Source organism: Hyla sarda, chromosome 12 (assembly GCF_029499605.1).
Source record: "Hyla sarda isolate aHylSar1 chromosome 12, aHylSar1.hap1, whole genome shotgun sequence".
NCBI lineage: Eukaryota > Metazoa > Chordata > Amphibia > Anura > Hylidae > Hyla > Hyla sarda.
Genome location: NC_079200.1, coordinates 29,314,831 through 29,341,487, shown reverse-complemented (window position 1 = coordinate 29,341,487; position 26,657 = coordinate 29,314,831). Strand labels below are relative to the sequence as shown.

General features: G+C 43.1%; 1 protein-coding gene across 1 annotated transcript in view; it reads left to right on the top strand.

The window, feature by feature from the left end:
* CDC6 (cell division cycle 6) overlaps window positions 1-9,745 on the top strand; it is a 16,418-nt gene extending 6,673 nt beyond the window's left edge. The window contains exons 3-12 of the mRNA XM_056548052.1: window positions 1,146-1,418; window positions 4,560-4,759; window positions 5,944-6,113; window positions 6,322-6,428; window positions 6,526-6,665; window positions 7,547-7,647; window positions 7,786-7,850; window positions 8,491-8,702; window positions 8,823-8,963; window positions 9,082-9,745. Of these exons, the coding sequence (XP_056404027.1) occupies window positions 1,146-1,418; window positions 4,560-4,759; window positions 5,944-6,113; window positions 6,322-6,428; window positions 6,526-6,665; window positions 7,547-7,647; window positions 7,786-7,850; window positions 8,491-8,702; window positions 8,823-8,963; window positions 9,082-9,168 (1,496 nt within the window). The 3' untranslated portion in view covers window positions 9,169-9,745. The remainder of the gene's footprint in view (window positions 1-1,145; window positions 1,419-4,559; window positions 4,760-5,943; window positions 6,114-6,321; window positions 6,429-6,525; window positions 6,666-7,546; window positions 7,648-7,785; window positions 7,851-8,490; window positions 8,703-8,822; window positions 8,964-9,081) is intronic.
* Window positions 9,746-26,657: the final 16,912 nt, after the last annotated feature.

Genomic DNA, 26,657 nt, shown 5'->3' with positions numbered 1-26,657 from the left:
CGCACGCACACATATATGCACACACGCACGCACACATATATGCGCACGCACGCACACATATATGCACACACGCACGCACACATATATGCACACACGCACGCACACATATATGCACACACGCACGCACACATATATGCACACACGCACGCACACATATACGCACACACGCACGCACACATATACGCACACACGCACGCACACATATACGCACACACGCACGCACACATATACGCACACACGCACGCACACATATACGCACACACGCACGCACACATATACGCACACACGCACGCACACATATACGCACACACGCACGCACGCACACATATACGCACACACGCACGCACGCACACATATACGCACACACGCACGCACGCACACATATACGCACACACGCACGCACACATATACGCACACACGCACGCACACATATACGCACACACGCACGCACACATGGTGGAGTACCCCTTTAAATCAGTCTTCACCAACCTGTCAATTTCCAATTTGTAGAAACCTAAAACTTCCAAGAGGCTGGAATATGAATGAGGAAGAAAATTTATATATATATAATAAATTTTCTTTCTCATTCATATTCCAGCCTCTTGGAAGTTTTAGGTTTCTACAAATTGGAAATTGACAGGTTGGTGAAGACTGATTTAAAGGGGTACTCCAGCCATAAAAGGAGTATAAATGGAGTATTGGGTCGGCACATGCTCATGTCGTTCTAAATGTAGCTGCTGGGGGTAACTGAGCGATGTCTCCATGCTACCTATGCTATCTCCATAGAGAATAAATAGAGCTGCATGTGTAGATCCACCTCTGTTCACTGGAGTGAGTTGGGTTGTGGTTTACACTATTACAGGGGGTTCCCGGAGTTCAAACCCCCTAGGTCAGTGATTCCCAACCAGTGTGCCTCCAGCTGTTGCAAAACTACAACTCCCAGCATGCCCGGACAGCCGAAGGCTGTCCGGGCATGCTGGAAGTTGTAGTTTTGCAACAGCTGGAGGCACACTGGTTGGGAATCACTGACCTATGTGATCAGATGTTCATCTCCTATTCTATACATAGGGAATACATTTTTATAGCTGTTACCCCATAAGTACTAAATTTAGGCTCACATTTTTATATTTTTCCCCCACTATTAGGTGGCGAAAATCTTTGTAACATCCCTCAGTCTCTCCGATGCTCCCCACCCAAACAAAGCCGTGATGATAGTGGCCCCCTTAGCCCAGCTAAAGGGAGGCGTCTCATTTTTGATGAGAACCAGCCTGCAGCCACTCCCTTGTCACCTATCAAGAAGCGAGAAGACTTAGTCGTGTTATCTCCTCAGAAGAGAGGTCAAGAAACCCCAACCAGCTCATCCCAACGTGTGCCGCACGAGAGGAAGAGCGTGGGTACACGTCTATTCAAACAAGAAGGTAAGAACCATTTATTATTACTTTACAAATATGTTTGGTCAGTAGATCGGGAGTTAGGAAGAGACATATGGGAGCAGTTTACTGTAATACTGCTGCAAAGCTAAAAGGTTTCAGTGGTGCTTGATAGTCCCTGCTGAGCTATATTGATCAACTCACTTTAAAGGCGTACTCCGGTGCTTAGACATCTTATCCCCTATCCAAAGGATAGGGAATAAGATGCCTGATCGCGGGAGTCCTGCCGCTGGGGATCCCCGTGATCTTGCACGCGGCACCTCGTTTGTAATCAGTCCCCGGAGCGCGTTCGCTCCGGGTCTGATTACCGGCGACCACAGGGCCGGCGGCGTGTGACGTCACGCCTCCGCCCCTGTGTGACATCATGCTCCGCCCCTCAATGCAAGCCTACGGGAGGGGGCGTGACGTCACACGCTCCGGGGACTGATTACAAATGGGGTGCCGCGGGCAAGATCATGACGGGACCCCCGCGATCAGGCATCTTATCCCCTATCCTTTGCATAGGGGATAAGATGTCTAAGCACCGGAGTACCCCTTTAACATATAAGTAAAAATCTCATCCTCTGCCGCCTCCGGTAGCCAATATAAGAACCTCCTCTAACCTCTTTATTTGCCTTAAGCTGGGTTCACACCACGTTTTTGCAATCCAGTTCCTGTATCAGGTTTTTGGATGAAAAAAACGATTCCTCAGAACCGGACTAAACTGTATCAAAATGTGTGTACAAGTTTTAACACATATACGATTTGAAAAATGATGTCTGGTTGCATCCGCTTAAGAAAAACTTTTCACTATTTTATGAATAAAGTTTCACTTGTTTGATTGAAATTCAAAGAAAAAAAAACCTGCAAAGTCAAAAACCGTATGGTGCAAACTGGATGGAACCGTACGCACATACAGTTCTGTACGGTTCCCATTGACTCCCATGTTAAAAAAATTAAAGTATACAGTTTCCATATGGCATTTCACCCGGACCAAAAACTGTGGTAGGCTGCAGTTTTGGGTAAGGGGGAAAAAACTGACAAAACCGTACAGGATGCAAAATGGACACAACGATATGCATCTCTTTGCATACGGTTTTCAATGGAGAGTCAATGCGTATGGTTTTCAATACGCTTCCGTACGGTGTTCAAATTAAAAAACGTATACGGGAACTGTGTTGCAAAAACGTGGTGTGAACCCGGCCTTACATCCATCCTGCAATATAATTAGCTTACTCTATGGCAGTGTTTCCAACCAGGGTGCATCCAGCTGTTGCAAAACTACAAATCCCAGCATGCTCGGACACCCTTCGGCTGTCCGGGCATGCTGGGAGTTGTAGTTTTGCAACAGCTGGAGGCACCCTGGTTGGGAAACACTGCTCTGTGGAGATGGTCATTATTGAATTGATTGATAATCAAGGATGTTTTGTTGCAAGCATCAATGAGGGCTTAACTTAAGGACACAGGGCAGACCTGTACACCCTGCGCCTAGTCCCGGACGCTGTGACCCTGCGTCATACCGGTTCGGTCCCGGTGGCTGATGAAAGCCGTGACCCTGGGCTGATAGCGTGCAACACCAATCATTGTACTGCGTTCTACAACCCTTTAGACACGGCGTTCAAAGTTGATCGCCGCATCTAAAATGAAAGTGAAAGCCTTCCGGCAGCTTAGGTGGGTTGATCGGGACCACAGCGATGTCTCGATCAGCTAGAACGCGAGTAGAGGTCCCCTTACCTGCCTCCGTCGCATCCGATCGGCGATTGCTCCAAGCCTGAAATCCAGACTTGAGAAATCGACCGCCGATAATACTGATCTTTGCCGTGTCAATGCACGGCAATGATCTGTGTAGCAGATCAGTGTGTGCAGTGTAATAGCCACTAGGGGGTGCTATAACACTGCAAAAAAGTGTGAAAAAAGTGAATTAAAATCATTTAAGCCCTTCCCTAATAAAAGTAAGAATCATCCCCCTTTTCCCATTAAAAAAAGTGTAAGAAAATAAACATGGTATCGCCGCATGTGGAAATGTCCAAACTATAAAAATATATTGTCAATTGAACCGTACGGTCAATGGCGTACGCGCAAATAAATTTCCGAAGTCCAATATAGCCTATTTTTGGTAAATTTTTAGATAATGAAGAAAATGGATAAAAAGCAATGAAAAACTCTGATCAATATAAAAATGGTACCGATAAAAAGTTCAGATCACGGCACAAGTCCTCATACCGGCCCGTATGTGGGGAAAAATAAGTTATGGGGGTCAGATTTTAAAGGTATAAATTTTCCTGCATGTAGTTATGATTTTTTTTAAATATTTTTTTTTAAGTAATACAAAATCAAACCTATATAAGTAGGGTATCATTTTAACCGTATGGACCTACAGGATAAAAATAAGGTCTTGTCTTTACCGAAAAACGCACTGCTTAAAAACTGAAGCACCCCAAGATTTACAAAATGGCATTTTTTTCTTCAATTTTGTCGCACAATGAATTTTTTATTTCTTTCAGTTTCGCCATGGATATTTTGGTAAAATGACTGTCACTGCTAGAGATGAGCGAACTTACAGTAAATTCGATTAGTCACGAACTTCTCGGCTCGGCAGTTGATGACTCTTCCTGCGTAAATTAGTTCAGCTTTCCGGTGCTCCGGTGGGCTGCAAAAGGTGGATACATTCCTAGGAGACTCTTTCCTAGGAATGTATCCACCTTTTCCAGCCCACCGGAGCACCTGAAGGCTGAACTAATTTACGCAGGAAAAGTCATCAACTGCCGAGCCGAGAAGTTTGTGACGAATCGAATTTACTGTAAGTTCGCTCATCTCTAGTCACTGCAAAGTAGAATTGGTGGTGCAAAAAAGATATAATATGGAATTTTTGATGCAAAATTGAAAATGTTATGATTTTTTTGAAGGTGATGAGGAAAAAATTAAAATGTAAAAACAGGAAAACTCTGCGTCCTTAAGGGGTTATCCAGGATTAAAAAAAATTAGAGCGGTCTTCACAAGTTTAGTATTGCAGCTCAGTTCCATTAAAGTGAATAAAGTTAAGCTATAATACAACACAACCTGCGGACAGAAAGGGTGCTGTTTTTCTATTCCTGGATAACCCCTTTTTAATGTGTAGTGTTTTTTTATTTTTTTTTTCTCCTTTCACAGCATCATGTTACCAGCAGGCTAAGTGTGCTCTAAACACGGCGGTGCCTGAGCGTCTGCTGTCACGTGAGAATGAGACATCGGCCGTCCTTTCTTTCTTGAAGGCCCATGTATCTTTACAGAAGCCTGGCAGCCTCTACATCTCTGGTGCGCCTGGAACTGGCAAAACCGCCTGCTTAAACAAGCTACTTCAGGAGAACAAGGTTTGTAGACACATTCATTATTCAGTTTTGTCAAGGGATGCATTATGCAGCTTTGTCGTAGTTTACCCCAAAATGGGGAACCGTTCTTGGGTCCGGTTAGAAGATAAAAAGCATTGGTGAATGGTAGAGTTGTGCAAACCTACAGTAAAATGGCTCGTAGCGAACCTCACAGCTCGGCTGTTGATTTCTTTATTCTGCATAAATTACCGTATTTATCGGGGTATACCACGCACCGGCCTATAACACGCACCCTCATTTTACCAAGGATATTTGGGTTAAAAAAGTTTTTTACCGTCGCTGCCCGCTTCTCTCCCCCTGCCTTTCCTGCGGTCTAGAGCCCTACTGCCGGCCCTTCTCTCCCCTTGGCTATCGGCGCCGCTGCCCGTTCTGTCCCCCTGACTATCGGTACCGGCGCCCCATTGCCGGCGCCGATAGCCAGGGGGAGAGAAGCGGCGCCGACAGCCAGGGGGAGAGAAGGGGCAGCGGCATCCATTGCCAGCGCCGCAGCCCCGTTGCCTCCCCCCATCCCCGGTGGCATAATTACCTGGGTCGGGTCCGCGCTGCTGCAGGCCTCCGGCGCGCGTCCCCTGCATCGTTGCTATGCGCTGCACGGCGCATGACGTCAGTGCGCCGCGCCGTGCATAGCAACGACGCAGGGGACGCACGCCGGAGGCCTGAAGCAGCGCAGACCCGACCCAGGTAATTATGCCACCGGGGATGGGGGGAGGCAGCGGCGCCGATAGCCAGAACGGACAGCAGCGCCGATAGCCAGGGGGAGAGAAGGGCCGGCAGCAGCGCTCTAGACACCAGGGAAGGCAGGGGAGAGAAGCGGGCAGCGACGGCCTCTCTCCCCCTGCCTTTCCTGGGGGTGTATCGGCGTATAACACGCACATAGACTTTAGGCTAAAAATTTTAGCCTAAAAAGTGTGTTATACGCCGATAAATACGGTAGTTCAGCTTTCCAAGGGCTCCAGTTGCCTGAAAAAGGTGGATACAGACCTAGGAGACCTAAGACTGTCATCCCGCACTTTTCCAGGCAACCCGAGAACTTGGAACTAATTTATGCAGCCGAGCTGCGAGGTTCGCTATGAGTCAATTTACTGTAAGTTCGCTCAACTCTAGTGAATGGTTATAACCTGTAGCTGGGTGTACTGTTTTATTTTTTTTATTTTGTTGCATTTCAGGAGGTTCTCCAGGGCTGCAAGACTGTTTACATCAATTGTATGTCCCTACGAAGCTCCCAAGCAATCTTCCCTGCCATAGCAGAAGAGATCTCTGGGAATGAAAAATCTCTTTCTGGGAAAGATGCAGTTAAACATCTGGAAAAACTGATCTCAAGCAAAGGACCAATGATGTACGTATACCTGTTATATTGGCTTCCTTGTTATGATTCACATAATTTCTTAACTTTTTATATTTGCCAAATCCTGTAGGTTTCTCTTGATAAACTGTACTGGAATTGGATACTGATAAGCTAGATGCCATTGTTATTTGTATTCTTTGTCCTATAAAGGCAAAGAAATGGGTTTCTTATCAACTTATCAATTGTTTTGTTGTTGCAGCCTTCTGGTGTTGGATGAGATGGATCAGCTGGATAGCAAGGGGCATGATGTCCTGTACACAGTGTTTGAGTGGCCCTGGCTGACTAACTCTAGAATTGTACTTATTGGTAAGTAAAGCATAAACCTTTCAGATCTAATTCTACATATATCTTTTAAAAAAAATCCACCCTTAAAAAAAAAGTATACTACTCACTGTTTTTCCAGGGATTGCAAACGCCTTGGACTTTACTGACCGCATTCTGCCTAGACTTCAGGCTCGGCCCCAGTGCAAGCCACAACTACTGAATTTCTCTCCTTATACTAAAGACCAGATAGCTACAATCCTACAAGACAGGCTGAAACAGGTAAGAAACTCTAAAGAGCAGCATATTGGTGCGTTCGCTAAGTGGGTGGGCACCACGTGCATCAATTTTTTTTTTTTTTTTTTTTACAATTTAGTCCTGCATTAAAGTATAACTTGTACTTGAAATCTGCACCAGTTCTGAGCAGCATATATTCCTGAGGCATTCTAAAATGCACTGGTCTTATTGTTTTAAATTAACTGGTGTCAGGAAGTTAAACAGATTTGTAAATTACTTCTAGTAAAAAAAATCTTTACCCTTCCAATACTTTTTAGCAGCTGTATGCTTCAGAGGAAATTCTTTTCCTTTTAGAATTGCCTTTTTGTCTTGTCCCCAGTGCTCTCTGCTGACACCTGATGCCCGTATCGGGAACTGTCCAGAGTAGCATAGGTTTGCAATGGGGATTTTCTCTTGCTCTGGACAGTTCCCGATACGGGCATCAGGTGTTGGCAGAGAGCACTGTGGACAAGACAAAAAAGAAATTCAAAAAGAAAAGAATTTCTTCTGTAGAATACAGCTGCTAAAAAGTACTGGACGGATGAAGATTTTTTTAATAGAAGTCATTTACAAATCTGTGTTAACTTTCTGGCACCAGTTGATTTAAAAAATGGTTTCCACCGGAGTACCCCTTTAAGGCATGCCCTTCTCAATAAACCCAGCGCAGCTATCTGGATTGCTCTTGGTAAAGACACTCGCCACAGTTAAGGGATTACTTAGTCCTGCCATGGAATCAAAGTTCTGCTTACTTGGCAGGTGAGCTCTTTTTCGGCTTACAGACCTAATTGTGAATATTGATCACTTCTGTTTTTCTTGCCATATTGTTTCACTTGTTCCAGTTTGAAAAAGGTGACTTGGTTATCATACTGTAATTTGTTTTCATGCAGGTCTCTGGTGACCCAGTTCTGGATAATGCAGCGATTCAGTTTTGTGCCAGAAAAGTTTCTGCAGTTTCTGGAGATGCTCGGAAAGCTTTAGACATCTGCAGGTAATTGACTTTTTTTTTTTTCCCCCCAATTAAATTGGATACTTTGCAATTTTAGGCTCTTCTTGCACAGCAAAAATCTGTCTACTTTTTTGTTTATGCCTTAATTATTTAATGTTTACATTTGTTTCCCACTTGCAGACGTGCTGTCGAAATCGTGGAGTCAGATGTGAGAAGCCAGACGGTCCTGAAGCCGCGATCTGAATGTAAGTAGATTGTTCTCCCCTTGATTTCCTTGCGGTGTATGTACTGAAAAGACAAAGCAAAGGCGCTCCCTGTGGAGTATCGCTTGCAGCAATAATCACGGAGAGGGTAAATCACTGCTTTTTAAAGGGGTACTCTGGTGGAAAACTTTTATTTTATTTTATTTATTTTTATCAACTGGTGCCAGAAAGTTAAATTTTGTAAGTCACTTCTATAAAAAAAAAAAAAAACTTAATCCTTCCAGTACTTAGCTGCTGAATACTACAGAGGAAATTATTTTCTTTTTGGAACACAGAGCTCTCTTCTGATATCATGACCACAGAGCTCTCTGCTGACATCTCTGTCCATTTTAGGAACTGTCCAGAGCAGCATATGTTTGCTATGGGGATTTTCTCCTACTCTGGACAGTTCTTAAAATGGACAGAGATGTCAGCAGAGAGCACTGTGTTCCTAAAAGAATTTCCTCTGTAGTATTCACTAGCTAATAAGTACTGGAAGGATTAAGATTTTTTTAATAGAAGTAATTTACAAATTGTTTAACTTTCTGGCACCAGTTAATTTAAAAAGTTTGCCACCGGATTACCCCCTTTTAACTGCATTTTAATTCCTCCACTTTTGTGACATTGGCCTCTTATTTTCTAGCTGCCTCACCAGCTAAAGAAACGGCATCTACACCTGTGCCGAAAAAAGTCAGCCTACCGCACATCTCTCGCGTTATCTCTGATGTGTATGGAGACAAAATGTCACGGAGCAGCGGAGGGGATGAGACCTTCCCTCTGCAGCAGAAGCTTGTGGTGTGTTCCCTTTTGCTGCTCACACAACAAAGTAAAATTAAGGAGGTGACCATGGGCAAGGTGAGTGCTTATCTTATGCAGTTGTACCTGGTGACTTTCATGGGGAATTTCATATATTGTAATACTAACTTCCAGTTTGCACTAATCCAGGCAGCATTTTTTTTGTTTTTTGTTTTGCAGCTTTATGAAACCTACAGCAAGGTATGCCGAAAACAGCAAATGGCGATAGTTGGCCAGTCAGAGTGCCTTTCCCTGTGCCAGCTTCTGGAAACTAGAGGCATTTTAGGTCTTAAGAGAGCTAAGGAAGCCCGCCTTACAAAGGTGAGTACTGCAGATGACAACTTTAGGCTTCCAAAAAGGAGTGTTAATGTGTTTGACTTCATTTTTTTTAATTTAACTGCATTGGTTAAATATATATATATTTTTTTTACTTTTTCAGGTTTCAATAAAGATAGAAGAGCACGATGTAGAGCATGCATTTAAGGACAAGGTTTTAATTGGAAACATCTTACATTCTGGAATTTAAATTTTACTACTTTAAAGTTTCTTCAAAGTTTTAATGCTGAATTTTTAAAAGTATAACAATCTCTTGATGCATTCTTAAGTGGTTGTTTTTACGGGTTTTGACAAGCGACTTACCTGATTTTAAAGGAGAGTTTTTGCTGCTAAGACAATACTAAAGTGTTGCTTGGTTATGAATGTGAATGTGAATTATTATTTTTTTTAATTCTTTGCCACAATGACAGGTTGTATGAGGATAGGAAAAAAGCCCCCTCTTTCTTCGATGAATTTGGCCAGATACTGCAGCATTGCCCTTTTTAAGGTGGATGTGATTGAGCTGTAATGCCAGACAAAACCCATTAACTTGAGAGGCGCTGTTTCTGGAGAAAGATACTTTTTAATAAAAGGGTTAAACTGTAACAAGCTGTATATTGTACATACTGGTTTGTGTACTACAGGAATACAGTTATGTTATGGTGCTTTGCTGCGTAATGTAGCACATGTTAAATAGATGTTTTAGTATCCATGAGGTACGTTCTGATTTTACTGATGCAGTCTCTGCATTTACTGTACAGTTTTCTATTTTAATAAATTATGTATGTATTTGTCATTGTTCTTGCCACTTTATTTATACGCATTCTGATGCAGAGTATTTCAAACATATTGTATTTGCTCTGAGGTAAAGGTCAGCAAGGTTGCATTTACCCAACGTTTTTGGTGCGTCCGTATGGCCACAGCACCCCATTCATTTGAATGAGCCGGACTGAGTCAATCTGGTCAACTCCTTTTTGGACCGTATCTGGTTTTGTTGCCGATGTAATAAAGAAAACTGTTTCCCTCCAGCTGAATGTGACTCTTCGCACAGAGACACTTTTCTACTTTACAACTGGCTCCTTCTCACTCCCTAGGCCTAATCCCTGACCCCCTAGGCCTAACGGCGATCAGCGCTGAGCTCTGGTCACATTCAGCTACGGGTAAGTATTTATTATTATTATTATTTTTATATTTTTTTTTTACTTCCCGGAATGAAAACTGTGAACATGGGGTGCGGAGGGATATGGCAGCGTCTGGTTTTTAAATTCTCCTGGCTACTGCATGCTCAAAATGTATGTAATTAGCCCTAATAGGGATGATTCCTAAAACACACAAGTGTTGAGGCCTCATCCAAACATCTATGCATTGCTGCTTAATGCTCCATATGGAATAGTATTATGGTGGTTTTCACCCATTTACAGCCTTAGCCCAATCATAGCTAATCTCACACTGAACTTCTCTGGGCTGTGTGTAGCAGAGTGAGGGAGGAAGTGAGGAAGTTCTACCCTGTATGACTTCAGATGATGTCACGCCTGCTGACATGACATCACATGATCTCGGCTGGTCAGGTGATCGGAGACAGTAGCGGATGTTGCGATACCCAGAAGGATGTGTATCAGGGACATGGGAGGATGATTACATATAGAAAGGCATGGATTGGTCCACCTATAAGCCATTCTGATTGGGGAGTCAGACTTGGCGTGTGATGTAATGCAAGATCATATACATGGATTGGCCCATCATTCTGAGTATGGTGAATGACTGGTCTGGTTATATTTGAGAGAAGTGTGGTGGTTGGTTGGATGAGACACAGGTTGGCGGAGTAATGAAGTCATCTTGGCGCCATATAAAAAGGTTCATTTGGCCGTGACAATTATTGCTGTCTGTCATTCTCCTTGATAAAGCCACACCAGTGGGGAAACATGTCGGTGTGACAGTTGTGTTTTAATTGCATTTCCATTGTGTACAAATGATCACATAGGATCATGGATTGAAAGGCTAGCGAGCCATATAATAGTTCGTGCCCAGCGGGTTGTCGAGTCACTACAACTGATGTTGTATACCTCTGTATTTTAGCGCCACATATATGTGGTAACTACACAGAGGAGATATACAAGCCTGCCAACAGTAATATCCAACCTGTAAGGTGGCTGTCTGTTTCATATTGAGGGACACTGATCCCCTATAGCCTGGATCCACTGTGGCAGAGAAGTAAATATATTGTCAAGGTGCTTCAGTGTATAGCGCTGAAGAGAGAACGGATTCCATCATTCCTTTGCGGATTAGTTAATGACCCGGCAATTACATTTTCCACAAATTTAGTGATGCCCCCTCCCATAGACTTGCATCAAGGGGCAGGCCTATGATGTCACGAGCTCCCGGCTCCAACGTTCGGAACAGTTTGTTTTTAAAAAATTGAGCAGCGAAGTACCTCTTTTTAACATCCATTGTATACAAATTGTTTGAGGGTTTCCTAAGAGATGCTATTTTGGAAGTATCTTGATTAAAAAATAAACATATGACTCCATATCAGCATGGGTTTGAGGGATCGGTCCTGTCAAACTAACCTGATCAGCTTTTATGAGGTGAGCTCCAGACTGGACCAGGGGCAATTGCTGGATGTCGTATATCTGGATTTTTCCAAAGCATTTGATACGGTGCCACATAAAAGATTGGTACATAAAATGAAAAGGATGGGGCTGGGGGAGAATGTGTGTAAGGGGGTAAGTAACTGGCTCAGTGATAGGAAACGGGGGGGGGGGGGGGGTTATTAACCCCCTTAACGACCACGGTCGTCAATGTACATCCTGGTTTGGCAGGACTTCGCACACCAGGATGTACATTTACGTCCTGTGTATGACCGTGGGTATGGTCGCGTCATACACGGCAGGTTCCGGCTGCTAGTAGCAGCCGGGGAACCGCCGGTAATGGCCAACATCCGCGATTGCGCAGATGTCCGCCATTAACCCCTCAGATGCCGTGATCTATACAGATCACGGCATGTGCGTTACTTTGAATGGATGATCGGATTGCCTGCAGCGCTGCCGTGTCGATCCGATCATCCAGCATGGCTTCCGGAGGTCCCCTCACCTGGCTCCGGCTGTCTTTCGCGGTCTTCTGCATTGGTCTGAGATCGAGCAGACCAGAGCAGATCACCAATAATACTGATCAGTGTTATGTCATATACATAGCACTGAACAGTATAAGCATTCAAAGGATTGCTATAGATAGTCCCCTATGGGGACAAAGTGTGTTTAAAAAAAAAATTTGGAAAAATCCCCTCCCCCAATAAAAATGAAAATTCAGTTTTTCCATTTTTTCCCCCAAAAGCGTATTTTTTTTTTTATATATTTGGTATCGCAGTGTGCGTAAATGTCCGAACTATTAAAATATAATAATATCCCCTACAGTGAATGGCGTAAACGTAAAAAATTCCAAAAATGCTGCTTTTTGTCACATTTTAATTTTTTTTTTATAAATGATCTTAAAGTTTTATATATGCAAATGTGGTATTGATAAAAAGTACAGATGACGGCTCAAAAATGAGCCCTCATACCGCCCTATATATGGAAAAATGAAAGTTATAGGTGGTCAAAAGAGGGCGATTTTAGATTACAGATTTTGTACAAAGTTTTTTAGATTTTTTTTTTAAGCGGTACAAAAGTTATCTAGCCATGGGTATCATCTTAATCGTATTGACCCACAGAATAGAGAATAAGTCACCGTAAAGTGTATAGTGTGAAAACAAAACCCTCCAATGTGCAAAATTGTGGTTTTCATTAAAATGTCCTCCCTAAAAAAAAAAAATTTGGGGGTTCACTGTACATTTTATGGTAAAATGAGAGGTTTCATTACAAAGTACAATTGGTCATGCAAAAAACATGCCCTTATATGGCTCTGTAGATGGAAATATAAAGGAGTTATGGATTTTAGAAGGCAAAAAACGAAGACTCAAAAATAAAATTGGCCTGGTCCGTATGGTTAAATTGGGCTTGGTCCTTAAGGGGTTAATGGTACATATTCTGATTGGATGACTTAATAGTGGGGACCACAGGGGTCAGTCTTGGTCCTGTCCTATTTAATATAGTCATTAATGACCTTGTAGAGGGGTTGAATAGTAAAGTAGCAATCTTTGCAGATGATACTAAACTCTGTAAAGTGGTAAACACAATAGAGGACAGTGCACTGTTACAAATGGATCTGGATAAGTTGGAGGTTTGGGCTGGGAAGGGGCAGATGAGGTTCAACACAGATACATGTAAGGTAATGCACATGGGGAAGAAAAATCTGGGATTATGTATTAAATGGGAGCACACTTGGGACGACTGACGTGGAAAAGGACTTGGGAGTCTTAGTTAATAGTAAATTTAGCTGTAGTGACCAGTGTGGGGCAGCTGCGGCCAAGGCAAATAAAATCATGGGTTGCATCAATAGGGGCATAGATGCCCACGACAAGGAAATAATTCTACCGCTGTACAACTCGATAGTCGGACCACGCATGGTATATTGTGTACAGTACTGGGCACCAGTGTACAAGAAAGATATAGTGAAGCTAGAGAGGGTTCAAAGATGGGCAACCAGAGTAATATGGGGAATGGGAGGACTACAGGTTTCTACACCAGCACAGATGGGGGTTCTTTACTGGAAGAGCAGTGAGACTATGGAAAAAGAGTTCAAAAGGGGGTCTGGATGGATTTTTGGAGAGGAATAACATCGCTGGTTATGTATACTAGATTTATAGGGACAGAATGTTGATCCATGAATTTATTCTGACTGCCATATTTGGAGTCTGGAAGGAATTTTTACCTCTACTAGAGTTTTCCTCTGGATCAACTCAGTAGGGACTCATTAGGGTTATAGGTTGAACTTGATGGTCTTTTTTTTTTTTTTCAACCTTAAACTATGTTACGATGTAAGTACTCACTGTAACCATTGTAATGTTCCTTGAGGGGTGTAGTTTCTAAAATTGTGTCACATGGTGGGGGTTTCTGCTTTTCTGGCACCATGGGGGCTTTGTAAACTCACATGGCCTGCAACTTCAATTCAGCCAATCCTCTCTCCAAAAGCCCAATGGCGCTCCTTCTCTTCTGAGCCCTGTAGTGTGTCCACATATAGGATATTTCCATACGCGGGAGAAATTAAGTTTCAAATTTTGGTGCCCTTTTCTCCTTTTTACCCCATGTGAAAATGAAAAATTTGTGGTAACACTAGCATTTTAGTGTTAAAATAAAAATTTTCATTTTCACGTCTAACTTTAACGAAAAGTCGTCAAACACCTGGGAGGTGTTAAGGCTCACTGTACTCCTTGTTATGTTCCTTGAGGGGTGTAGTTTCCTGCTTAACTGTGATGCCTCTACATCAGTGTAACCCACCTCATGCAAACATTTTGCAAGCCCAGTAAGTCTTGGAGGAGGCTCAGCATCCTAGAACTTATCTATGGAAAAAATCTAAAATTATTAAAATCCCTTTCTGGGGCCCCCAGAAAGGTAGCTATGAAGGAGAAAATACGAATTGGAATACCGTGCTGTTGTAGGGAGGAGAGATATAAAGAACAACTAAAGTAAGAGGTCGGTGAGACACTTAACAAGAAGTACAAGTAAAGTGACCATCTGGGTTGGTAAAGTATTACACTGGGCAAAAGGGAGAGACTCATGGACTGGGAGACTGTCTTTTTTAGAATGGTACAATAACATAAAGGGATAGGAATTACCAACTCGGGCCCTATGCACTATCAAGGTGTTATTACTGAGGAAATGCGTCTGTTAGATATAAAATAGCAAATTAGAACTGCCTCAATGAGTCAGCCCACAGACTTTCCATACAACCACAGGGGGAGATTTATTAAAACCTGTGCAGAGAAGTTGCCCATCAGTTTAAATTTTTTTTTTTTTAGGTCTCTTTAAAAAAATGAAAGAAGCAAACTGGGCAAATTGTCTCTGTACAGGTTTTGATAAATCTCCCCCAAGGAGTAGACATTTACTAATCAGCACAGGAAAGAAGAACAAGAGACACATTGAAGTCAGAGTTTTGTCAACAGGAGAAGTTATCATAGTGCGTAGACATGGAGAAGTACCTGGAATAAAACAGAAGATTAAAAAAAACACAAGGAACAGGGTAGCTAACAGCATACATATCAGGAAAAGAAACAAGTAGACAATAATCCTCAGTATAACGCATAATCTGCCGCTTATAGCAGAAGATAGGTAAAGTTCTGTCAGTGCAACAATGGTAAAACAGCAGCATATAGAACGGGTGATCATGTAAAAAACAGGAACCTTGGTTGCATAGAAACAAATTAAAACTTGGGGAGATCAGCCGGACCTAGGCCTTAGGGAGCATGGTGAGCACAGTTCTTGAAGAGGCAAGGATAGATCTTTTAGTCTCACCGTGGAAAACCACAAGGAGCTTCCTGATAAAGTTGCTGCTCATGGGCGTCTAACCATCTCAAAGCCTCCTTAGCTCCGTCGAAAAAGTAGATGTCCCCAAAGCTGCTACTTAGTTTAGCAGGGTAGAACATGGAGTAGGACACTTGGAGGACTCTGAGACATTTCTTCACATCTATAAACTTTGCCCGCTTTTTCTGAACCTCAGATAATTGGGGATGAATGAAGGAAATATGTCCATCCAAAATGACCAGTTGCTTTACTGTAGCCAGGCTAAGAGGATAAGATCCCTGCAATAACTTCTCCAACATGGGTGGTGGCAAGGGATACATAGGGACCCGATGGGCCCGTTCAAAGGCATATAGAGGCATCCCAATAACATGTACATTATTACGGCAGAACCTTTTCTCTAGGTCATCCGATTTCGCCTTTAGTATTTCAATGTTTGAGCATGTTGTTACGAGCCCCTAGATGTGTTCTAAAGCATCTTCCAGGTCTCTTAATGTGACCCTCAGCAAAAGTAGTGCCATCACTTTTTGCAGGTCGTGAAACATAATGGTGACTTCAGTTATTAAGGCTCCCATCTGCACAGCCAGGCGGTAGAGGGTGACTTTGCAGCATTATATTTATGGAAAAAACGCATTTGGGGTAAATTCAGGAGAGGAGCACTGCTCTGAGGAACCCCCTGCTAGTGCAGTGACATGTTGAGGCCAAGAAAGGCACCAAGGGCCCTGCATGACCTCCAACCTCAGGATGCAGCCTATATACCTGTCTCTGGAGCCTGACAGGAGACGCATGGGACACAGATGAGCCACAGGGGAGTCTGGGGAAAGGAGACCACCTGATATACCTCTTCAGATGTCCCACAGCCTTACTCAGCCTGTAAGCAGCACTGCTGTGCTGTGAGGACGGCGTTTTGAATAACTTAGTCCGGATCTCTGTTCGTTCTTCTTTTGTTGGTGCTGTATTATGTAGACCTGAGAAGCTGCTACAAAAGGATCAGAAGAAGCTGACAGAAGGGTCCACTCCAAGGGGAGTAGGATAATCGAATGGGGTAAGCAGCAGCATTTTATAAGACATGTCAGCTCATAGTAGTTTCTAAACCATGCCTCTATCTGACACGGAAGTAAATAGCAGCTGCACTTCGGAGGGTTCACTCCCTCGCTCTATGATGGAAGCAATTGTGGTACATCTTCCTAAGCCCAGCAAGGATCCTTTGCTTGCGGGGTCGTATAGACCCATTTCTCTGCTATTTCTCTGCTGTGGATGTGAAGCTGCTGGCTCGAGCGCAAATAGATTGAAAAAGGTTGTCTTATCACTAGTCCATGGGGCTCAACCCAGCTTTATGCCAGGGAAGTCTACAGTGGACAACATTCGTAGAGTCTTTCTTAACTTACAGATGAAATAGGAGGGGGCTGGAGCTAGGTCCATTTTCTCGATGCTGCCAAAGCTTTTGATAGTGTCGAGTGGGACTGCCTATGGCGGGTTATGGGGTTGGGCCTAGATTTCTGTCATATGATAAACTGTTATACCAGAACCCAAGGGCCAGACTCAGAGTGAATGGTCAGTGAATGTCGCCGCTACTTTTTGCGTCAGCCATTGAACCCTTAGCTTGTTTGATACGTTCATCTGCAGATATTGTAGGGTTTTGGAATGGTGCCATAGAGGAGCGGGTTGCGCCGTACGCAGATGATATGCTACTGTTTTTGGGTGATACCGCACCATTCTTGGCCCTGGTTATTCACTCTGCCTTTGGTTTTTACTCTGGCCTCCTAATTAAGTGGGACAAGTCAGTTCTTATGCCCCTGGACCCACTCCCCCCTATTCCACAGATTGCTGAGTCTTGTATACAATTAGTTCAGAGTTTTAAATATCTGAGGATCCATATAATTCATTGCATCCATGATTTTGTTCCTAGGAACATGATGCCTCTTCTAGACAAGAGCTCCTAAACTGTGGCGGTCTGGTATAAATTGTCCCTGTCTGTAGTAGGCTGGGCTAACCTGGCAAAAACTGTTACTGATGCCCCGATTGTTGTTTGTCTTGCAGAACTCTCCGGTGTGGATTGCGATGACCCATGTTCAGAGAATGCAGCACCGTTTTAGCACCTAATCCCTGGCTGTATTTTCTGGCCTCCCAGCTGTATCAGTTTTTAGGGGTTGGGCGGGTGTGAGTACTTTGGGTTCAGCGGGCAAAATGTTAATTGCTAAACATGGTGGTCGCGTACCTCTACACATTTTAATTGGGGCTCTTACTAGACCCCCTGATACCTCTCCCACCATTCTGCTCTTGTGTAAGATTTGGGGACGTGCCAGGAATATGCTTGGTCTCACAGGTTGTACAAAATTTTTGCCTTTGTGGCGCAAACCTGGATTGCCGGATTTCTTCTCTTTCCATGATGCTGGATTTTGGGAGAGGAGAGGGAACAGTTTGTCTGTCAATGGGGAGGAAGACATAGATGCCAAAAAGCGTCCTGTACGTGTTACCACCATATAGCAGTAGGCTCCATTTTGTAGTAGCATACCACGTATGAATAAATACTACTACCTACATCTATTGCTTAATTTTATATGTATGTGCATGTCTTTTGGCTCTCATACATCTGAAGTGTTTCGAATGAGGTATTTTGTGTTGAGCAACCCCTGTTATATAATATAGGTTTTTTTCCTAATCAGCAGCACAAGTGGGGTATTTCTCCCCTGCAAAGCCAGCAGGACAGGCAGATTATTTATTGAGCTAAGCCCAAGTTTAATGAATTAATGAACCCCCTATAAAGCTCTCATCCCAGATACCCGGTGCCTGAGGAAGAAGCTATGCATACCTTGGACATCTGTAGAACTCGAAAGATCTATTTTAGAAGAACCAGTGACTTTAGAAGATCTGAAAACCTTGTCACTTATTCATGTAAAAAGCCTCTAAACCCTCTCTGAGAAGATGAATAAATCTTGGAGCATGCAGATGACATTCATCGATCACTACATGCTTGATTCCGAGTGTTTAGAGTAGGTGGCCTTTGGGCAATTTATCCTAAGTGCCCCTCTCTCTTAAAACCCTCCCGTTTGTTAGGACTTTCCTTGCTAAGTCTCCACTTGAGCTGCTGGTTAGGACAAAGGGAAGCATAATTTTTTAACTAAATTTGTTTTTCCTTAGCCCTAACAGCAGAACACAAATTTCCCACCCTTAAAGGGGTATTCCGGGCAAAAACATCTTATCCCCTATCCAAAGGTTAAGAATTCTATGTGGGGCTGTGTCTCCAGCTTTGGAGACTTCCTGGACTGTATATGTCATGCCACGCCCCCTCCATTCATGTCTATGCCCCCTCCCATGGATGTGAATGGAGGGAGCGTGGCGTGATGTCTCCAGTCCTGGAAACCCGGAGATGCTGCAGGGCAATCGCGGGGGGGTTCCAGCGGCGGGCCCCCCCGCGATCAGACATCTTATCCCTTATCCTTTGGATAGGGGATAAGATGTTTTTGGCCGGAATACCCCTTTAACTTTTTTTTGTTTCTTGTGACAAATCACCGGGTATCAGGGGAGGAAGCCTAAATAATTGTTTAATCAATTAATTGAATATACTTGGAATAAATTCAATAAATATTCCACTTGTACTCAGTGCTGTGGAGTCGAGGAGTCAGAGTGGGACGAAATTTTGGGAACCTGGAGTCTGAGTCGGCAAACAATGCACTGACTCCTACTAAATTTAGATTGTAATATAAAAAAAAAAGCAAGTTTAAATGTCCCAATTCACAAAAAGTTATAATTAATGACTTCTCTACTGTAAGAATAAAGACCAATGCATGCAGTGCCTCATGAAACTGCAAAACGAACACGATAAGTGACCGTGAAGAAGCATGCTTTTCATGTGCTTCACTATATGGCACGCAACGCACAATTAGGAGCGGCAATACTTATACTTTCCATAGTGTTGTGTTCTGCTGTTACAGGGAACCCATGGGTAACCTAGCCTCTCACTGATAAGAGATTAAGTAAATATGTTTTTTGCAGGGCTAGAGACACTTCTGTAAGTGAAGGGAATGGAGGGTCAATAGTTCAAGACTGAAGCTGTAAACCATTGGAAAAACTGCTGCCATTCAGCTAAGGCTATAAAAACTTGTAAACTACGATTGTTAGCTTAAACTTTAAACATGACTATGGAATTCTACTAGGGAAATCATGTTTTATAATAAATGCCCCTTCCTGGATCCTCCCACTACCATCTTCAGCAGCATATCAGCACCCAAAAAGGAGGCAGCTTCTGCCCAACTACCTCTCTCTGCTAGAAGAGCTTAGAAGAACTTGGTGGAACAGCTTCTTGGATTCAACTGTAAGTGTTTATAAATACATTCGCATATTAATACAGAGGAGTCGGAAGTACAAAAAAGTGCGGAGTCGGAACATTTATCTACCGACTCCACAGCCCTGCCTGTACTGACGGATTGACAGGGGAGAAATACCCCACTGATGCTGCTGTTAGCACCAAGCAAATTTACGCTAAAAATTTACGCTTGCTTTAGATTTTTTGCCCATTACACTACTGTGCAGAGTCCATTATACACGTCACACCATCCAGAATGCAAATCAGCTAACAGGATGCTTATGACAGTGAACAAGCAGGTAGTTTATTACATTTTATCTTGCCTTGATAGTTAAATCTATTGAATATTTTGTGTATTACAGAGTTCACTCCTTAGCCCAGATACACATTGATCCAGCGCTAATGATAATTTCATTAAAATAGTTTAATGTGGACAAAGAAACTAGTTGGCTATAGGTAAACTGCAAATGTGTCAATAGAAATGTAAACAAGTCGTGTACTAGTAAGATGATTAGTTTGTAAAGCTGTTGTAGTACTCACATGTGACCTCTTGGTGGCAATAAAGTCTAGTTTTTGAGAAACCGTGTTTTTTTTTTTTCCCCCATAGCTGCTACATGTGATCTTTATTGCTAATCCATGTCCCGGGGTAAAGTCTTACTTTTCTGCAGCCTCTGGTTGCCAGCTCTATGGGAATGAGCAATCCAGCTGTTGTAAGAGACAGCTCAGAATAGCAGAGTGTCAGACTGCTTGCTTAGCTGGCTCCTATCATGCCAGTGGGCGAGGGCAAGGTTTCAGCATGATATAAAATGTTAAATGTGTGTACAGCTTTGCCTGGTGTAATATTTTTCTTTTCTTTCTCTTAAAGCTTGTTGGCAGCAGCTGATGTTGGAGAAAATAAGGTAAAGTGCTGGAATGAGTTTCCATGGTTTGTTGAAACATGATCGCTTTGGATCTGGACAGTAATTCTTAATATCTTTTGTTTAAATATATGAAGAACAAAAGGGCCCAACATTATCCTGATTCATTTTAGCATAAAAGTGAAAACACATAGTTAAATATTTAAAGGGATATTCCCACCTGAGGAAACTACAGGATTGGCATAACAAGCTGATTGGTGGGGGTCCAACTGCTGGGACCCCCACCGATTTCAAGAACGGGCAGATTTGTTTCCAGAATGAATGGTGCACACCCAGCGCTCTATTCTTTCCCTATAGAGGTGTTCATTCTGGAGGGCAAACTAATTCCTGTTTTCTTAGACGGGAATATCCCTTTTATTCAGCATAGTCTTGGCGATGAAGCTAGAACTACACAGTGATATTGGCAATGTAGCCAAAGTTGTCATGTTGCACTGCCATGATTATGCTGCATCACAGCTTAGGTAAGTGAATAGGGTTGCGTTGCGACCCACAGGTTGTCGTAATTCAACAGTTGCAAGAAATACATCAGAGATGGATTCATTCATCTGTCACAAGGGGACCATATTGCCTTTACCTAAGCTGTGATGCAGCATGATTACTGGGAGTATCTCTAACCTAAATGCGTAGATGGCCATACACATTGGGTTAATAAACTTAATATGGGGCCTTTTGACTGTCCCCCAATTGTAGATGTTGAGGAGGAAAAGAGATACCAAGAGAGAGCCTCTGCTCGACAACAACTTTCTCTCATTCAGAACACATGCACACTTAGCTGAACCTAGCGTGCATGTGTATAGGAACGTCAGACTCCCATTCATCAGCTTGTTATCCCCTATCCTGTAAACAGAGTATAACTTCTCATTCTGGGATAACCCCTTTAAATTAATTTTTTTTATTAACTGGTGCCAGAAAGTTAAGCAGATTTGTAAATTACTTCTATTAAAAAATCTTAATCCTCCCAGTATTTATAAGCTGCTGAATACTACAGAGGGAATTGTTTTTCTTTTTGGAACACAGTGCTCTCTGCTGACATCTCTGTCCATTTTAGGAACTGTCCACGTCGTGATGTCGGCAGAGAGCTCTGTGTTCCAAAAAGAAAATAATTTTCTCTGTAGTATTCAGCAGCTAATAAGTACTGGAAGGATTAAAGGGGTACTCCGGTGAAAACCTTTTTTCTTTTAAATCAACTGGTGGCAGAAAGTTAAACATATTTGTAAATTACTTAAATTAAAATCTTAATCCTTCCTGTACTTATTAGCTGCTGAATACTACAGCATCATGAGCACAGTTCTGTCTGCTGACGTTATTATAATAATAATAACACTTTATTTATTGTTGTTCTTAGAGGGATTTGAACCCAAGTCCCCAGCACTGCAAGGCAGCAGTGCTAACCACTGAGCCACCATGCTGCCCTTAGCATACATCTGCTATGCATCTGCTATGCATCTGCTATGCATGGTTGCTAAAATGGACAGAGATGTCAGCAGAGAGCACTGTGCTCGTGATGTCATCAGTGTTCCAAAAAGAAAGGAATTTCCTCTGTAGCATTCAGCAGCTAATAAGTACTGGAGGGATTAAGATTTTTTATTAGAAATCATTTACAAATATGTTTCACTTTCTGCCACCAGTTGATTTAAAAGAAAAAAGGTTTTCACCAGAGTACCCCTTTAAAGGGGTAGTCCAGTGGTGAAAAACTTATCCCCTATCCTAAGGATAGGGGATAAGTTTGAGATCGCGGGGGGTCCGACCGCTGGGGCCCCCTGCGATCTCTCTGTACGGGGCCCCGGCTCTCCGCTGAGATAGCGGGTGTCGACCCCCGCACGAGGCGGCGGCCGACACGCCCCCTCAATACATCTCTATGGCAGAGCCGGAGATTGCCGAAGGCAGCGCTTCGGCTCTGCCATAGAGTTGTATTGAGGGGGCGTGTCGGCCGCCGCCTCGTGCGGAGGTCGACACACCCCCTTCCAGCGGGCTGTCGGGGCTCCGTACAGGAGATCGCGGGGGGCCCCAGGGGTCGGACCCCCCGCGATCTGCAACTTATCCCCTATCCTTAGGATAGGGGATAAGTTGCTCACCACTGAATCACCACTGGACTACTCCTTTAAGATCTGTTTAACTTTATGGCACCAGTTGATTTAAAGGAAAAAAAAAAGTTTTCCACCGGAGTACCCCTTTAACATTTATTTTTATATAAAGGGTCACTATGTGTTTAAATTGCAATATCTCATCATAGCCATTGAAGGCAAAACAGCAACAAATGTGTACCAAAAACTGCACAATTTGGTGCAGACTTGCTGCTGTTGATTTGTTTGCAGAAATTCTGAGCATTCATGTGCAGGTAGCCTTAAAGGGGTACGGCATTAGGTATATGAATAAAATGCTGCAGAAGCATATAGCTTCCCTTACTTATCTGCTTCAGTTCTGGAACTACAAAAAAGCCCAAGTCCTCCACTTCCTGGTTGTACTTCCTGGTTGTACTTCCTGGTTGAGCAGTTGCCCAGTACTACAATTCCCAGAATACATTGCTTTTCCTTAGCTCTTCATCACAGTGCTCCCACCCTGCCTATTCCTTTCACAGAGCTGTTGCAGAACATCTCATTTTGCAGTAGACTCTTGCACAGTTCGGGAGGTTGCAGCACCTGCTGTATTTATTTCCTGTCTGCTTTTCTGCCTGTGGCATTATTCAGCACACCTCATTCTAAAATGTCCTGATAAAAATATAGATGGTAATGTAGGCTGTAGGGACTGGTCTGAGGTGATGACATCACTCAGGGGGTGGGGCTTGAGCTCAGAGACAAAATCCAGCTACATCTCCTGAGAGAGCAGATACATAATTTCACATTTGTTTGTGTATGGCAGTGTTTCCCAACCAGGGTGCCTCCAGCTGTTGAAGAACTACAAATCCCAGCCAACGGCTGTCCGGGCATGCTGGGAGTTGTAGTTTTGCAAAAGCTGAAGGCACCCTGTTTGGGAAAGACTGGTGTATGGGGAAGTCGATAGAGAACTGTCTGCGGAATGAACGTTCGACCAACAGTTATTGAAAACCTATGGCCACCTTTACTCCCAGTGATGGCTAGAATTAAAGGGGTATTCCAGGAAAAAAAAATGTTTTTATATATCAACTGGCAGTTAAACAGATTTGTAAATTACTTCTATTTAAAAATCTTAATCCTTCCAGTAGTTATCAGCTGCTGAAGTTGAGTTGTTCTGCTTGTCTCCGGAACTGTCCGAAGCATTAGAGGTTTGCTATGGGGATTTGCTCCCACACTGTGCAGTTCCTGAGACAAGCAGAGGTGTCAGCAGAGATCACTGTTATCAGACACAGAAGAACAACTCAACTTCAGCAGCTGATAACTACTGGAAGGATTAAGATTTTTTAATAGAAGTAAATTACAAATCTGTATAACTTTCTGGAGCCAGTTGATATGAAAAAATACTTTTTCTTTTCCTGGAATATCCCTTTAAGTCAACGGTGCTAGGAAATCACCTGGCCTCTTCATCTTTTGACATCTCTGTTTAGCTTTTGCCAGGTAACCATATCTCCTGTAATGGTTGTCCATGGGGCTGTCTGGACCTTTTCTATCACCACTATCACTTTGTTATAGCAATTTGTGTAGGTCACAGTGTTCAGACCCCCACCAGTCATACACTGATAGCATATCATAGCGAAATGTCACCAATGTCTATGATGAGACAACATAGTCTAAGTGCAACACTCTGTAAAGCTACTGGTTGCAACATATCTTCTTCCTTGGTTCCCCTCAGTAATCTTATTAAAAAAAACACAACAATCCGGCTCTCCCTAGCCCAAAATGGGTGATAATAAACAACAATAGGCGGCATTCAGCAACACTGAAAATCACTTTAAGGTAATGTCACATGTGCCCTATTTTGCTGCTCATTTGCTACATATTTTCTGCAGCTGATTTGGTTACCCATTGGCTCTCATTTACTATTGCAAACCCCACTTGTTTTGTCAGGTTGTGCGCCAGATTTTGGCGCATTGCGCCAGAAATTCTGTCTGCGCCAGAATTTGCATCAGAATTGAAAAACCCCTAACTAACTCTCCATTTTGCTAAGAAAACCTGAAAAATGGGGCGTGGTCATCAGGGGAAGTGGGCGTGGCCACAAAAAAGGGGCGTGTTCCTGACATTTTCACATAAACCCAACATATTTACTAAGGTTTCCACAGAAAATGTGGTGGATTTCAGCTGAGGAAAACCCTACAGATCAGAACATGTGTAAAAATAAGCAAAATATAGGGAAATCTTAGTAAATACCATGGAAAATAAATTGTAGGGAATTAAAACTCACAAAGAAACCTACACAACACTCTTAGTAAATAAGGGCCAATGACTTCATTGGCTAGGAACATATGTAGCAAAATATGGCACGTGTGACTATGTATTCAATCTCTGAACATGACAGACCCAGCCTCACCCCGCCACCATCTAAGGCTGGGTTGAGCTAAAAACGTGCGCTCCCGTATCCTGCTGTATGCGGTCCCGTATGTAATTCATTTCAATGAGCCGACTAGAGTGAACCGGTCGGCTCATTTTTCCCCGTAGTCAACCACAGTTTTAGGTCCGGTAGAAAACAGCATACGGGGAAAAATGAGCCGACCGGTTCACTCTAGTCGGCTCATTGAAATGAATTACATACGGGACCGCATACAGCAGGATACGGGAGCGCACGTTTTTAGCTCTCCCCTGCCGTATGGGCTCCCGTATGGGGAAAAACATGATGTAAACCCAGCCTTATACATGGTATTCTCTGAGCTATATAGTGAATTTGCCTATAATCACTGCATTCTTCATTCTTGTATTCATTGGTATTGGCAATTCTACTTGCAGCTCTTTTGATGCTAAGAGAACATGAAGGGTTAAACCTACCTGCAGCTCCTCCACCCCCCTTACAGGACCCCCCTTTCTAGGCTGACTGCACTTGTTTCATGAGAGTCTGCATCTCCTACTGAAAATAGGTCACACACACACAGAGACTCACAGATAAACCCATCGTCCTCCCAGGGGTATGGGAGAGAATTGCTGGTACAGGAATTGTGGGAACAAGCAGCTGCCATTAGGTCTTAGTTGAATAGCAACATACGGTAAGATTCCTTTAATCTGGTACCTAACAATCTGATGGATTGGAGAGTATGAAAAATAGAGCAAAATGTAAAAATGTGGGGGTAAGTGGCCAGGAATGCTGTGTCAGCAGTAAGTAGGAGGGTAAAACCTGACAGTTGTGTCTGATCCTGACAGGCAAAGCATTGACTGTCACTTTACATTTTTTTGGGTGTACAGCCTGTTTTGCGCTCCAGAGCTGTATTCACAGTATTTCCAGGTGCCAATGGGAACCGACTGAAAGCTGCTTGTCTGATGGATCCTTAAAGGGGTTATCCAGGAAGAAAAACTTTTTTTTTTTATATATATATCAACTGGCTCCAGAAAGTTAAACAGATTTGTAAATTACTTCTATTAAAAAAAATCTTAATCCTTTCAGTACTTATGAGCTGCTGAAGTTGAGTTGTTCTTTTCTGTCTAAGTGCTCTCTGATGACACCTGTCTCGGGAACTGTCCAGAGTAGAAGCAAATCCCCATAGAAAACCTCTTCTACTCTGTGCAGTTCCCGAGACAAACAGAGATGTCAGCAGAGAGCACTGTGATTAAAGCACATTTGATAAAAAAAAAAAAAAGTTTTCTACTGGAGTTCCCCTTTAAAATTTGCTATTGACTCGAGATATACAGCATCAAACAAGGCGGCCCAGTTGCTAAAACGACCTTTTGATGCCCAAAACCACTCCTGCAGAGCTCATGTCAAGCATTATACGATTGCTTCCCCAACAGGCACCACCCTAGCTCATGCACAAATTTTGGCAGGAGATGGGGTGTGAGACAAGGAGGTCCAAAAGCTGAGGAAACCTAATAACCTTCCACAGCCAGACCTCCCTAACACTTTTTCCATCAACCAAATGCAAACTTCGGCTGCAGCTCGGAATTAGTGACTGTCACTTTAAGATCAGGAATGATTGGGATTAGGAGCTGTGCTGATTTTGAGAATCCCTCGCTGCTGCTAGCAGAACAAA